Here is a 15,758-nt window from a genome sequence, read left to right as displayed (position 1 = left end):
TTTTACCAATGTTGGGGGGGGGTTACACTACGCCATCCAGACTCCCCGAAAGTCTCTTAGGCGGCCCCCAATGTTGTTGGTCGTTCAGATGCGGTAACCTTCGCTTAGAGTACGGATCCCTGGTGGAGTCCATACCTCCGATGGAAAACTCCCTTCCCACAGGACGTCGCCCCTTGGGAGTACCCTAGCCATAATGTGAGTTCGAGGGCCTTCCGGACTCTCAGCTCGGAGGAATCCTTGATAGTGCCTCTCGAGTGAAGGTATCCTTCCGGTAAGGATCTGAGTCATGTTCTCGCAAATTTTATTATGCGTTGTCCCCAAAACCCTCTTCGATTTTTTGGTACAGGCTCATCGCTGTTATGATGTTTTGAGGATTGGTTGCCCACTCCACTAACCCTTGCATACCCTTTCAGAAGCTGTCCCGTTGGGAAAACATCGCATTCTGGAGGGCCGCGATGGTCCTCTTCGTCAGCTGATGGTTAGCTGATGACGAGTGGTCGCACCGACGCAACTTGTCATTTAGACCTAACTCTACGACCGTAGGGGCCGCCAAGAATTGTTTTTTGGGCGTTGTGCGACTCCTTGCCGGTCCCCCTGCTGAAATAAGGTACGTAACGAGGATACCTCAAACATCAGCATCTTAATCGACGCTCGTACGTTGAACTTTTCCTCCTGTAGCAGTTCTGCTTCGCCGTCTAGTGTCCATTGCTTTTATAATACCCTCCTCACGGTCATTCAGATGTTGCGCCATAATCACTGATCACTTAACGTTCACTTAACTATCACTTAACGTTCGTCCAAGATATTTTTTTTTTTTGATGGAATAAACTGTCAGACGTAACATGTGAACAGTGAGAAAGTCAAATCCTTAATGTAGACAAAGTGATGCCAAACTCTATACAAAAAAAATAGACGCGCGGGTATGACCAGTAAATGAAAACGGAGGAATGATCAACGACAAGAAAAAGGAAAATAAATTAGTAACCTCACGCGAAGAAGAAAGAGCAAACCCTATCTCAAGGACTTCAAAGTCAAAGTCAAATTCGAATAATTATAATTTTGACGAAAATAGACAATAATAATATTATTATTGACTTGACATTATGACAATAAACTTATTATCTATGATGTAAGTTTTGTCTTTTTGCATTCAGAATTGAATTTGAAAGATCAAAATAAAGAAATATCACACATAGAAAATTAACATTGTGAATTTGTTCTGCCAATATTAATACCTATTGCCTTCTAATGCCAAACTGTATGTTTATGCTACACCATGACAAGCAAAGCTTTCTACAAGGTTTGAAGAATAAATCCTTGCTTTTTTATTGTTTGACATACATTTTTGAGCTTCACTTCAAAAGTTAACAAATCATTCGGTATAATTAAGTCAAGCTCACATGTCGCCTTTGGTTAAATTTGTATCTATTTCATAATGGACATTGACGAAGAGGAATTGCCGAGACTGCGTAAAACTCCCACAGATCAGGTAGGTAACATACCTCTTATAGACTACCATACATACTTGCACCTCTCTAGTATTTGATTTTATATCGCCTCAAATCAAAGAGCCGATGGTTAAGCACGAAAAAGACGGAAAAGTGGACCAAAACAACGTAAATAGTAACAACTTTATGATTGTTCACGTTCATATTTTACAAGTTATCAACAATGTTTATGTACCTAATTCTGCCATTAAAGTAGCAATTATCATTGCATTTTATATTTATAAACAAAACTAAACGCAAATATACCTCGTTATGTTATCATTTTATGACAGTCCGGTGTGGATGGCTGGCTGCCTGTCCTAAGCTGTGGTAAGCCAGTTTTCAAAACCCAATGTGACTATGTCTCTATTCAAGGAGTTAAGTCATCTTCGTTTGGTTTCAACAATTTTTATTCATCTTTGGGTTTGTCGTCATTGATATTTTTGACAGCGACTCTTTCTCCACTATTATGACGTAGCCCACCCAGAGTAAGCATGTTTGTTTAAGAAAATGTGCTATTCTTGGCTCTGTAAACAGGTGATAGACCTGTGCAGTGTACCTTATGTATGGAGTTGTTAAAAAAATACAACTCTTAACAGCGAATCCAACCCCGACTTCAATTCTCTAGATTTTATTAATTGAAGAAAAGGAAAAACAAACATTCGAAATACACAGTACATCATAATCATCATTAGTAGCTTAACAACCTAGGGCGGGTCCTAGTCACCACCGATAATTTCCTTTATCTCCCCCGACTGTGGGCGACAAGTATCCTCCAGATGCCGGCACCAGCTCTCCAGCATACATGTTAATATTGTCTAGTTTGGAATTGTCAGTCGACCTGTGACCATCTGGCCTGCTATCCAGGATGCAAATTAAATTACTGATTGATTAAAATAAAATGAATATTTCATAAAATACATTTTAACAAAGTAAATCAGTCATTTTGTGAAGGCTCCGTTTACTGCAAAAAAATCCATACCTATACAGTTTTTTTTTCACAGGTCCTTGTTTGCCAGTCGTAATTTTCTTATATGGCTACTGGTTCAAACTACTTTAGTGAATGAATATCCTAATGACACAATAAATGTAACTATTGCCGATTATATTGAGATATGTATATTAATGTTTTTACAGGATGCTAAGATGAAGTCAAAACACTCTATGCCGAGTGCAAGCGTTTTAGCCGCAGCTCGTCAACTTGAAGCTGAAGAAAATATAAAGGTGGCCGAAATACTCAGCAGGCGGCTCAATTTTAACACCAGTCAAGAGAAGCCTGATGTAAATATTAATTCGCTCTTCTCAAAATCATCAATTCTCACCCAAGATTTGACATTCTCTAAGTAAAAATTGATGGCAACACTGATGCTTATTTATCTTATCGAATTAGAAATGTACTTTTAACATGATAATTTTTTTACTATAAACGAACTGCATTACAGTAAGGTTTGATAGTTATCTTTTTAAATGTTTGGAAGAAGTAGAAAGAAGGCTCGACAAACTTGAAACACCTCAAAAAAAGACCGCCTTGTCATTCGCTTTCATGAACTTATGATGAACGATGAGGTGACTGATGATTGTAAAGGAATGCGTACAGATTGTTTTAAAAAGTTGACTATTTTACAAATATGTTTGAATTTATTTATTTCAGTGTCATTGGCGCTAGGGATTGCAATACCGGTATTTCAAAACCGGTATTCAATTATTTATCGATACCGAAATACCGGTATTTTCGGTATTAAGGAAGCATAGACGTTTATGTTTTTGAAAATGAATTAATGTTATTTTTTCATTATTCACTACTATACTTATTGTATAAATATATAGTGTATAAATTGTATGCTGCCAAAACGCAAATATTTTGACAGAAACCAACAAAAGTTACATAATATTAAAACAAAATCCCTCAAAAATATACTTGTTCATACTTGTTCTTAACAGTTCTAAAATATTATCATCTATTATTTATAAAGGTCAACATGATAAATGTAGGTAGATTGAAAAAAAATAGTATTTTAAGTAGATTTTAATAGTAATAATAGTAAGTAATATTTATTGATAGTTACTTCTTTTTTTCTATAATAAGTTTTGACAAATACCGGTATTCAATAAGAAATACCGAAATACCGGTATTGTTATATTGATTCGTTATTGCAATCCCTAATTGGCGCCTCAGATTATTAATTAGTTACACAACTTATGTTTTATTAATATTATCAGTAGGTTGATAAAGAGGACAATATTAACATTTCTAAAATATTAACAATAATATTAAAACTAAAATAAAACTGAAACCAATACAATATGTATTTACACTAATTTTGGGTGACTTATCCATATAGATTTGATGGTTCCATGAATAAATAGAATATGATATAACAGAACATGAAGACGCAGAATGGTGACAAATCAGAACACCGATATACAGAACTATGATATTTCAGGAAAAATATAATATTTAATATTGAAATTGTCTTATCTCTATTTTATGTTGTATAGATTTTTAACAAAACAGGTCTTCAATACAAATACACTGTAAAAAAAATAATTATTTAATTTCTGCATTCCTGTATTAGTTAACATGTGTCCGCGAATGTGTTAATAAATAGATTCGACAAAAATGAATGTTTTATTTTTCCACTGGTTGTTTTGTTTTGTCACCATTCTGTTTTGTCCGGTTACCATATTTGATAATTTACAGTCTACATAAATATGGAACAACTTTCCTTGGACATGTGTTGAATTAATCCATCATTTGGAGCCCTTCATAAGAGATAACCAATCCGGAATAATTTAAAAGTTATTTTTTTTTTTCAGATAAATGAAGAAGATTCCTTCATAGACCTTTCAGAAACCATAAATGAAGTTGAAATGAAAATTAAAGCAGAAATTAACTCAAATGAAGAAAATTTAATATTAGATGAACAAGATGAAAATATGTCGTGCCCCGATAACGATCTAGCATCCTGCATACAATCCCTTCAAATGCAAACTCCAAAGTATACAGTTTTACGAGAAAATCCAGGAATTGACTTGGAGGATTTCAACTTGGATATGATTTCTGAGTGTATTTCTGAATCTAGATTGAATTTTCTAAAGTCTGCTATACGTGGAATAATGGATTGCAAAAATGAAAATAATATAAATATTAGCACCTTAGATTACGTAAGTTCATGCATTTATTTTTACTAAAAAAAATTAATGTATTTACCATTATATCACAAAATATGTCTACGTTTTAGTGACAGTGTGGAATTAAAAATATCCCTACAATTTCACCACTCCACACCCTCTCCGTGTCTTACACTACACACAGCACAATAAAATTACAGCCTGACACGAACCATTAGCCATTCACCCAACCAATGTTATTATATACAAGTATAATTAATAAATTTAATTACCTACCTAATTTCGCAGTTGTTAAGTAGGCATCATTTAATAATGAGATATACGTTTCTTATGTTTTACAGTTGCTTAGCATTATTTCTACAATGGGAATGGAACCTTCGTTGGTGTTTAAGTTGGAAGATTATCTGTGTTCAACATTGTTGATTACTGCTATAATATTGGATCGAAAGTGCCGCCTCATGAGAACATCGGTGGATAAGTTTGACATCTTAAACAATATCATGGAGCGAGTTTCTAGGAACAGCAAAGCAACTAATGTGGTTGGTGAATTTTATTTGTTAGTATAAGTAATTTTATTGAATTGATTGTGCTATAAAATAGGATCTGGCTCTTCAACCGGCAGTAGAGTGGTATTTGCAATAATCAGGCAGTAGAGTAAATATGGCTGTATGGTCTCATATGCAGATATCACAGATGCAGTAACATCTGGCGTAGTTTACTACAACATGTCATTTTATTGTACCCACACGGTTTTTTAAATCTTCAGAGTCAAACTAGACAGCAGGCTATTAATTACACACAAAAGTTTTGCTTAAATTCCATGGTTTCTGTATTTTATTATTCAGGAATCGATAAAGAAAAACCATTGCTGTAGTCTAAGATGTTGAAATACCTTCTATAGGGATGGATCCTAAACATATGGAAATGAGACAAAAAAAGAACTGGGACCTTTAATTTTTATAGATACTCTGAAATTGGAAAGTTATCAATTATTTTTTTTTACATACAAAAATGGAACTACGTCAAACTGCAACTACTTCTGAAATTTTATAAGGAAAGTACCGAAGGCTCCAACTGGAAGAAGATTAAACATCTTTGGTTGAAGCTCATCATTTAATTGGATGCAAAATTATATAAAAAAATACTCCAATCTATATTATCGGTTATTGCAAAAGAAAGTAGTTATAATATCGCGGTTATTATTAATTTTTTCAATTTTGCATCATGCAGGTAATAGTTTTTTTTTACATAAACTTGTAAATCTGTCCAAGTGTACAATAATTATTGTCTTCTGTAGTCAATTATCAAGAACAGAAATAAAAAAAGAAATGAAAAACCATATGACTTTTTGTGCATATAAATCTTAAGATTGAGTTACTACTAGCAGGATTGGTCTTCTATGGGTAGAGAGCTAAGGAGTCAAGAACTGGCCCTAGTTCGGCAGCCTTCGTAATCCAATACGCAATGCACTGGCTTCTTATCCAGGGGCTTCGTGTTCGATTTGCGGTGAGATCACAATATGTGGTTTTATTAAAGCCTGGGTGTTCTTCTGCTACTGCACTATGTACTATGATTATTGTTGGGTGTCATGGTCTGTTGTAGTGTTAAAAAAACACCTAATAATTGTATCAATTGATTTTGTTATTGTTTTTTTGCCTACAGATGGTGATACTTTCTCGAATGATTATTACACACTTCAAACATTTTCATGACAGATTATTTATTGCTGAAGGATTGATACGAAATACATGTGACCCACAAGAGATGGACGTGTCCCCCTCAAATATAAACAACAGAATGTCCAAATATATCCTGTACTCTTCTCTGCTTGATCTGGTTGAGTACACAAAGGAAAGGCTTGAGACCAAAGAATGCTACTATTATAGTGATTTAAAGCATGTTATTGTTAATGGAAAACGATCTAAGTGTCTAGATCTCTATGAACAGTATATTTTGATTTCAACACTCATGGCTTTATTTCCGATGATCACTTTTAAGAATCCTGGTAAAGAAAGAGAGGAGAAGGAAGCATTTAATTGGCTGCTGACTTTTTTGCAATCATTGAAGCACAACAAGCATCATCACACCACTGCCGATTTATTACGGGTATGAATAAAATAATTATTCAGTTTATTTTTTCATTTAAAAAATGTAAATCTTTTCCAGACAAGAACACTTATTCTAAGGAGGTTATAAATTTTTAATGGAGGAATCAAATACAATTCTATATTACACACAGATTCTGAAGCAAAATATATCACTTAACCCTTTGGAGACAATCGGCGCCCATTTTACACCGCTGTTGACCTAGTGATTCTGGACAATCAGTGTCAATTTGGCGCCGCTTGTCCTTGGTGAAAATGTTTACTTTTTATGTTAGATTACTCTTAAAACCCTACATATTTAAAAAGATAAGTTTAAATTGTAGTGTTTCAATACCTACATATGCTTAAATTTTTTTTTAAATTAATCATAATATAATAAAAAACATTTTAACGGTTCAACTCTTGTTAAATGTACTACAAAATTTAATATGGCTCTTGGTCCACCTTTTTCTCTTTTTCTGTCTCTCTTCAATGGGTTAATGCGTGTTTATATAACATTTGTCATACGTATTGCCGATTAATGTTATGCATGTGTGTTTTTAACGACTGAACTCAACCGTTTAGTGACACCACGGGAAAGTGACAGAATTGAGAAAAGCATGTGACAAAATTATCATGTCTAACATACACAGAATTCAAGAAAATATACATAGTAAAAAACAGATTATTTATGAAATGGATGAAACTCGTGCCAACTTGAACTTTTTATATTATTATGTTTCAATGAATTAATTTATGTCTAATTTTTGAAACTTAATCTTTGTTGCAGGTAAAATCATTAAACTCTCTCAAGAATCTATTATTTCAAAAACAAATTGTTCACGTTGATCCATAGCTTTATAAAAACTTCAGTCATAGTCTGAGAGAATCTTTCTATTGTGAAGACATTGGTTCCTGTCGCCTCAGAAAATACAACATTATGTCATTTTGAATATCTGATATACATAGGTATTACTCATGTAAAATACTTTTGGATTGGAAACATAACAAATTTATCGCTCAAAAAATTGTTGTCATCGATGAATCCAAAAGCAAAATGAGTCAGTTTTAACGTATATAACATATTCGTCGCATGCCAAAACCATGCCGACAAAAGTTTAAGCTACCCCAATGGTGTGATGATGAACGGTCTGACTGCATTATGCATTTTTTCATCAAGCAACATTAAAAAGAGCCAAAAATAAAGATTGTCCTTCCTTTCAGTGTAATGCTGTTACATGATTTGCATATATAATACGTATAAGATAATCCAACATTTGTTTGCCAATTATATCAGTTTTACAAAAAGTTGCTAGATCTATAAATTGCATAAGCAATCGAATTTTTAACTGTCAATCAAATAATGATTGTTAATAAAATTATAAAAACAGCTGAATTGAGTTGTCTATTTTCAAAAACCAATCAAGACAACATTTCAATATTTGTGGTAAATGGCACTTTTATGTGTCAAGTTAATTTGCTTTAACGTTAGTGTCTTTTTGTATTTTTAAATTAAAACATGCCCACTTTTATTATCTGTTGAACCCTTTATTGCAATTAGTGAGAGCAAAATATATTTAAACATATCGACTTTCATTTGTATCATTTTAAATTACGGCTTTAGAAGTTATACATATTTCATATTGTGTGTGTTAATTGGTTTTTGTAAATAGACTTGAATTTATATATTATATCTTATAAAATAAAATATATTTTTATAAAAATCTCTCATTTATTACTTTCCCTACTGCTTCATATTATTTACTCAATATAAAATATTTTATGAGAATTTATTCCTAAGGCGCCGAGCATATACAATCGGGCGCGTGGGGCGCTCGCGCACTTTTGCAATTTGGGCGGTGAATCACCAGGAATACAATAGAGCGTACACAACTCATGACGAACATAACGCCTCGCGCGCCTTATATTTCAACGCACACAGAGTTGAGCGCGGCGTCCTTTGACGTCGTAGCACGACAATAAAACGAAAATACATTGAATGTGACCAGCAAAAGTGGTGCGACGATCTCTAATTTACTCGGCTGTCGGGAACGTTGTCGTACAGCTGCGCGCTTATTCCGCATATTAAAATTTATTCTACACCGTGTGCTTACATCGCTTATTGCAAATATTAAGTTACTACGCTAGCACAATGACATCATGTGAAAATGAATTTAGAGCTGACCAATAGATTAATAAATTTTATTGCTTTGCAAAGAAACACGAGGCGAAATGTGATCGGCGCCGCTTTTTACATAGGTGAGAGGTAATGCGCGGCAAGAGGCGTGTGATTATGGTTATGTATTTACGCTTCTTGTGCCGACTGCGCCGCGATCGCCGCACTCCACTCCGTTTGATGGGCGTTATCGCTTAAGGTTTGATACACATGAAAATAATCAATATGTATATGCATTAATTATATTAGAGTTGCAATTAAGTAAAAATAGTTTTCACATTTATAGTGGAACAAGAACAGTGAACATGTGCAAATGTGATTTTTCCTAATACGCACAAATTACGTACGGCAGGATTGATTATTGTAATGATTTCTGTTCCTAACTTCACTTACATCAAGCCTATTGCATCACTTTCTCTTGCTCGATGCTCATTTTATGTAAAACTTAACTCTTATTGGCTGTGTTTATAGTAAATATAATATAGCAAATTCAGTGGCGTCCCTAGATAAAATGCCGCCCCTAGGCAGCGCCAAAATGCCGCCTCATTTAGATAGGCACCTGTATTATCACTAGATTGAAAGAAGCAATAATACTGCTTCACTAACAGATGTCGTCGATTGTGCATACAAATAAAGTTAAGTATTACATAGTGGGCACAGTATGGTATATTAGTCTATGGTGGGCACAGTCCAGCCCAATAGGAAAGATCATAGACTAATATACTGGACAGACTGTAGTCTAACAATTATTAGATTATTGTGTATTTAAAAATACAACGCATTTTTGAAAAAATGTATGTTTTAAATTTTGACAGCCAAGAGGTACCAAATGTTATATCAATTTTTTTATCCAGTTAATTAATACCAAGTATTTCAGTGATGATAATATCCTAATTACCTACTTCAATGAAGTTACGTAGTGGTAGTTAGTAATACCTACTTACTTGATTTTCTTTTTCCACTGACTTCTTGTTTTTGGAAAGAACCGTTTTACCTAGGTACCTACCATAATATATTATATTGTGTAGGTGTAAGGTGACTATACGCCCATTTCCGGAGAATATATTATTTCGCCCTTAGAAAACATAAATTTTCGTCACATTTTGGAAAAATTATCAATGTTTGAAAATTGAGGAAAATGATAAAAATAATAATTTAAAAAATAGGTATGGTACTTAGCGTATTGCCAAACCTTATTTATGTGCCGCAATTCTAAGCAGCTAGGCACAGTAATTAACATGTAGCTTTGTAGCAATGTAGCTTTTGGCGACCCCATTTCAATGCCTCCCATACAGAATTTATTGCTGAACCCTAAATATGAGCCATTAGTATGTCGCTGTAGCTTTAGCCATGAATATTTCCACGCCATACATAATAGTTATTATAGAGTAGTGATGGCGAACCTATGGCACGCGATTTGAAGAGAAAAAAAATACCTACAATAATTAAGTAAATAAAAAATTGAATTAAAAAAGTTTTACAAAAAAATATAGGTAAGTATACATAGTATTAAAAAATAATGACAACATAGCCATGCATATTTTCTTCAGTTTTTAATAATATTTTCAAATCGATGCGCAAACGGAAACGACACAATTCATGCATAAATGACAGATCGTATTGTATACAAAATACTCTTCAAGAAAAACCATTGCTAATAATATAGTATTCACTGGCGGCTCGATGACTTTCTAGGTGGTGGGGTGTATCCATTAAATATACATAGGTACCTACCTACTTTCTCATGTTATATATTAAGTAAGCTACTTATAATAATATGATTTTATTAATGAAGAAATGAATATTTTTTCAGAATAAATAATACGATTATCTGAGTCGTTACTTAATCACATCTAAAAAGGGTGCTTAAAACTATTAACTTAATTAATAATTATTATTATTATAGATTATCAGTTTTAAACAACGACATATAGCGAGCGTTTTCACTCACCTAGGGGTCATTTGATTCGCTCCCCAGTATGCGTATACTAACGCTAATATATTCACATCCTTTGTAGAATGAGATTTGTACCGCGGCGACGGGATGGGACTGAGTGACCTCGGTCATTGAAAAATAGACGCCATAGCTTTCATAATTTGTACATAGGTAATAAGGCGTATTTAATTTAATCAATTATTTTAATACTGCGTAATCATCATTATGGTACTTCATAATTTACAATCAATGCTTTATTTATTTTTACAATAATAATAAATATGTTTATAAAACGGCGACTGGTAAATATGGATAAAATAAATTAAAGAGTTAATTTAATCATATAATTAAGTACCTAGGTATATTATGACAATGATAAAAATATCGGAGTTGTATTTTTGACATTATAACGATGTGGGGATGGTCTCTACAAACCCGTACGGTAGAGCCGCCCCTGATTGTATTATAATTGTAAATATAAATAACTAGATAAGTAGGTCCCTTGGACTTAGTGCGTCAAATAATATTATCGCACTGACCTCACGAAGATATGCATTCGGCTAGTAACACAATGAAAAATAGCATCTCAAGAAGTAAATTGTAATTTTTAAACTTTTTAATATCATTTTTAAAAACTATTTTTTTATTTTTTTCCCCATGAAAAACTGCTCAATACGTCAGAATAGATAAAAATAATAAATGGGAAATTTTGGCACGCGTACGTAAAAATAATAATGTTTTTATTGGTATTGTTGATATTTTTTAAATTTCTAAACTAATGGATTGCTGTTTTTATGAGAAAAGGTAAATATTGGTAATATTTTTATGTGATTTTAAAATCACTCACAACCTCCTCCCTATCTAAGAAATAGTAACGACACATTTTTAGGAAAATAAAGAGCAGCTTCCATAAAAAAATATTTACTCTTGTAGTTTTTCAGCTCTATCTGTACGATTTAGATCAATTTATTTCCAAACTTCAATAATTACGAAATATGATCGTCGAAAATATCTTAATAATTAGGAAATTGATTCGTTACGACCGCGCGTGAATCAGCTGCGCGCCTGTAGTTGACGAGCACGTAACCCTGTGTTGCCAACCTAACTATAATTAATTATAGCATTCGTACATAGTTTCGTATCGGAAAAATCATTCGTAAAGCCGCGTTGACACAGTCCAAGTACGATCCAAGTGCACTTGGACCGAATGCCATCCAAGTGTACTCGTATGAGACATCTTCATACTAATTATTCCTATCCAAGCTACTTGGACCGCGTCCTACTCATCCAAGTTAAGAGGACGTTCTACAGAATTGGCCTTGAGAATTGAAAATATGATTTTTTAACATGTGGTCCATAATATCTGGTCTACTAGTTAATATAAAAAGGTCGTGTCAAAGTTGTTTGTGTTAATAAATTTGCTCTGTGACTGATCCGACTCATATTTCACATTTATTTCATCAGGGCTGTCGAAGACATAAATCATAATATATATTTATAATTTTAAATTTTTATTTATAATATATATTATTTAAGTTTTGTGCATCTAATGCCGGGTCCACACTGGCAACAAGTTAATTTGCTGGCAACCTCGTTAGATTTTACGATAATTATTGTAAAATTTCTTAAGCAATTATGGTAAGTATCGTAAAATTTAATGAGGTTGCCAGTGTGGAAATGGCTTAATATCCACTGTGGTTCACGTAGTGGCATGGACCTGGGGTTATTTATTTGAGTATCAACCTATGTTCAATTTGAATTGGGTTATAATAATAATATACCCGTATATATATCAATAGTATGTTTGCTACAAAATCCACCCAAGTTATCAGTACGTACTTGCACAGGTTTGATTAAAAACCATGATGAAATTAACATTTAAAAAATATGAATGCTTAATATTATTTTGACAGCCCTGTTTTCTGATCGGCTTCATCTCGCAGGTGTTCATAAAATAATAATAATTCTCCGCGCGGCAGAAATTATCAGTAATAATAATAATATTTCTTGAAATAAAATCTCCGATGATTAGTGATTTTTGCGAAAAGATCGATTTAAATTGACGTAGTTACGACGCCGAGGTCCTTTTTATACTGAATTATATTTGAACGGCGGGCTCTTCAGCGGGCCCTTAACTTGGATAGGAATAATTAGTATGAAGCTGTCACTTGGATGGCACTCGATCCAAGTGTACTTGGATCGTACTTGGACTGTGTCAACGCGGCTTTATATTATCTAGGTATTATCAAATTTTAAACGGACCCGTGTCTACATCCAACCGTAGTCGAATAACGCACTTGCGACAGTTTATCACTACCAGATAAAGAGGGAAGATATAAAGTTGGGGCCGGTAATGAGAGGTGCGTGTAGAGTTGCGCGCCTAGATCCAACAGTTTTCTATTCTACATTTGAAAAAAATCGTATCTCTCCATTCTGTGTATCGCTGGCAAAAAATATTTTTATCTTGCGCTTTTACATTGGACAATGAATGTCATTCGATTAATTAGTAGTAGGTATCTGTGCATCGTCGGATTAGTCATCACAATAAAAGTAAATTGAGTGAATAGGTACCTACATAACTATAAAAAATAAACTTGAAATCCTAAATATTGTTATTTAAATTCGATATTAATCAGTTCAAGACCGATGGGTCAATAAATCAGTGAGTGGTAAATTAATCTATTGTCATTTTTATCGGTTTCTCTTCGGACCTTTTACTCTTGGTAGCGTTCAAAAATATCGAGCTTACTAAGACTTCACGTTATTTTTTTACAATTAGGTACAGTTTATGAATCTGCCCTATATTAATTTAAATTTCGAATTTTCATCGGACATAAGGCAAGTAGAGTGAAATGAAAATTTAATTGCAATATTTTCTAAAACATTTAATGATGACTTGTTATTATTTAATAAATAGATGTTGGTATGTATGTTTGTATATTTATATTATACAGCTAATTAAATTGAATTGAAAATATTATTTCGCACGAATAATGAATGTGCATCAACGGGAAGATGAATGACGGTGGTAAGTAGCAATCACCACAAAATTAACATTGTACTATTTCTAGTATTTTGACTATGACACAGTTGCATAGCGAATATGGATGTAATGACAATGACTAATGAGCTGGACATGTGGCGATTGGGCATACATTTTGATTAGTTAAATATCTATGTTAGTGGATGTTGACATTTTTAGTGAAATATCAAATATCCAGAGCGTTGGAGCGCGGAGCAGTGGAGCAACGGGGTTATACCCGGAGCACCGAAAATTTGTAGTGCTCCACTACTCCGGATGTTTTTTATTACTACAATTTCGTCCTAAAATCCAATGGAAATATTATATTTGACACTTTGTGACACAGGAATTATTTGAAATATCTACGGCTTGAAATACACTGAAGATCAGTGATAAATAACCTCACTTTTTTTGGCAGAAGAGGCAGATAATGAAAGACGATTTGCTGGCGAAATTTTGTTTGATAGAATTAATAATGAAAAGGTCGAATAATACACCTTATTTCAAAACTACTTTTTTAAATTTTAACATTTTTGTATACATACCTACTGAAGGCCTCCGACTTCCTGACTAGCTCAGGCACTTGGAAGTGGAGGTTCATTAATGTGGAGGAACAGGCAGGAACCTCATGGACGTGGAGTAACCAAGAAGTCACGGGGCACAAAGTCAATTAAACACCAGATGAAATCTTCAGAACTCGTATTTTATTGTTATTAGAATATGTTTGGCCTTATGGCATTCCTTCATCAAGGATTATAGTCCAAAGGTATCATTCACATTGGTATCGAAAGTCCCAAAGGTTATAATAATTGAAAGAAACTCGATTTATTGTTATTATCCATACACCACAATTAGTAAAAAAAAAGAAAAAGTCAAATCAATTAATATTCGATGTTCACAGTTCGAAGTCTCAATAAACAAGAGTCAACTAATATCCGAAGTCACAAAAATAACCACATTTATTACTGATTAATTAAAAATTAATTCGAATATTATTATTTAATTATTTTAAAATTAACTTGATTTTTATTAACTAATTATTTAACATTAACTTAATTATTTCTAATTAGTTATGCAGACGAGATCGTGAGGGTCCCGAGGCAACAAAGCGTCGCCGAAGCGACCTCCGGAAATCCACAAAACATGACTGATCTTGGATTTAATAATCTTGCCCTTTTTATCCGTTAGGGGTGGGTGGTCGTATTTCTTACCAATTCACCGATCACCGATACCGCCATATGCTACACATTTATATAAGGTTGACGGACGTCAGTCTATCAACCAAACATATAGCGATATCGATGTACATAATATGATTAATATTAATATTACTTTAATTACATTAATTCCTTAATTACTATATACCACTAACGCCCATCCATATGTCCTACTTTATTATTTCTCTAACCCATTGCCTATTACATTTTATTAACCATTATATTACAATTATACATTACCAATTATCTTACATCCAAATCATATTTTATATTTAATTTAATTTAATTACCCTTTACCTAAGCATATTATATTTGATCAAAATTTTAATCCTATTACCTTATTACCTATATGTACATGGTCTGCGACCGACTTATCTCCTCCACAGCTCACCTTGCGGAGTGGCAACACTCGACAAGGCAAACTGTGGGACTTCTACATATGTTAATTTTGTTCAGCTTTGTCGAGGGTCGTAATCATTCCACCGGTGGCACATTGACTACTAGGGTCAGACCGAGCGGTTGGGAGGCACTACTCTTTATGGGAGCGCCACCCACAGGGGCGGAAAATTCAGTGTGCGACACTACCTATACCTACATACATATCTATTAAAACTTTTTATCCGGAGCGGAGCTGGGGCAAGTATTAGGTCCCGGAGCAGAGCTCTCCAGCTTTTGAGAGTTGCTCCGCTCCCGGAGCAACTCAA

General features: G+C 33.6%; 1 protein-coding gene across 1 annotated transcript; it reads left to right on the top strand.

Annotated features, from left to right (window-relative positions):
* The first annotated feature begins 1,124 nt into the window (after positions 1–1,124).
* On the top strand, positions 1,125–7,900 carry LOC147067227 (uncharacterized). Its single transcript, XM_085953908.1, has 6 exons — positions 1,125–1,489; positions 2,625–2,768; positions 4,305–4,652; positions 4,961–5,158; positions 6,282–6,725; positions 7,494–7,900. The coding sequence occupies exons 1-6, from the start codon at positions 1,436–1,438 to the stop codon at positions 7,557–7,559; spliced, it is 1,254 nt and encodes a 417-aa protein (XP_085810034.1). The 5' UTR covers positions 1,125–1,435; the 3' UTR covers positions 7,560–7,900.
* The last annotated feature ends 7,858 nt before the right edge of the window (positions 7,901–15,758 follow it).

This window comes from Rhyacophila brunnea, unplaced genomic scaffold, assembly GCF_057557595.1.
Source record: "Rhyacophila brunnea isolate RB1 unplaced genomic scaffold, BYU_Rbru_1.0 scaffold_4, whole genome shotgun sequence".
In the NCBI taxonomy this organism is placed as follows: domain Eukaryota; kingdom Metazoa; phylum Arthropoda; class Insecta; order Trichoptera; family Rhyacophilidae; genus Rhyacophila; species Rhyacophila brunnea.
The sequence above is the reverse complement of the archived record's forward strand: the minus strand, read 5'-3'. Positions and strand labels throughout refer to the sequence as shown.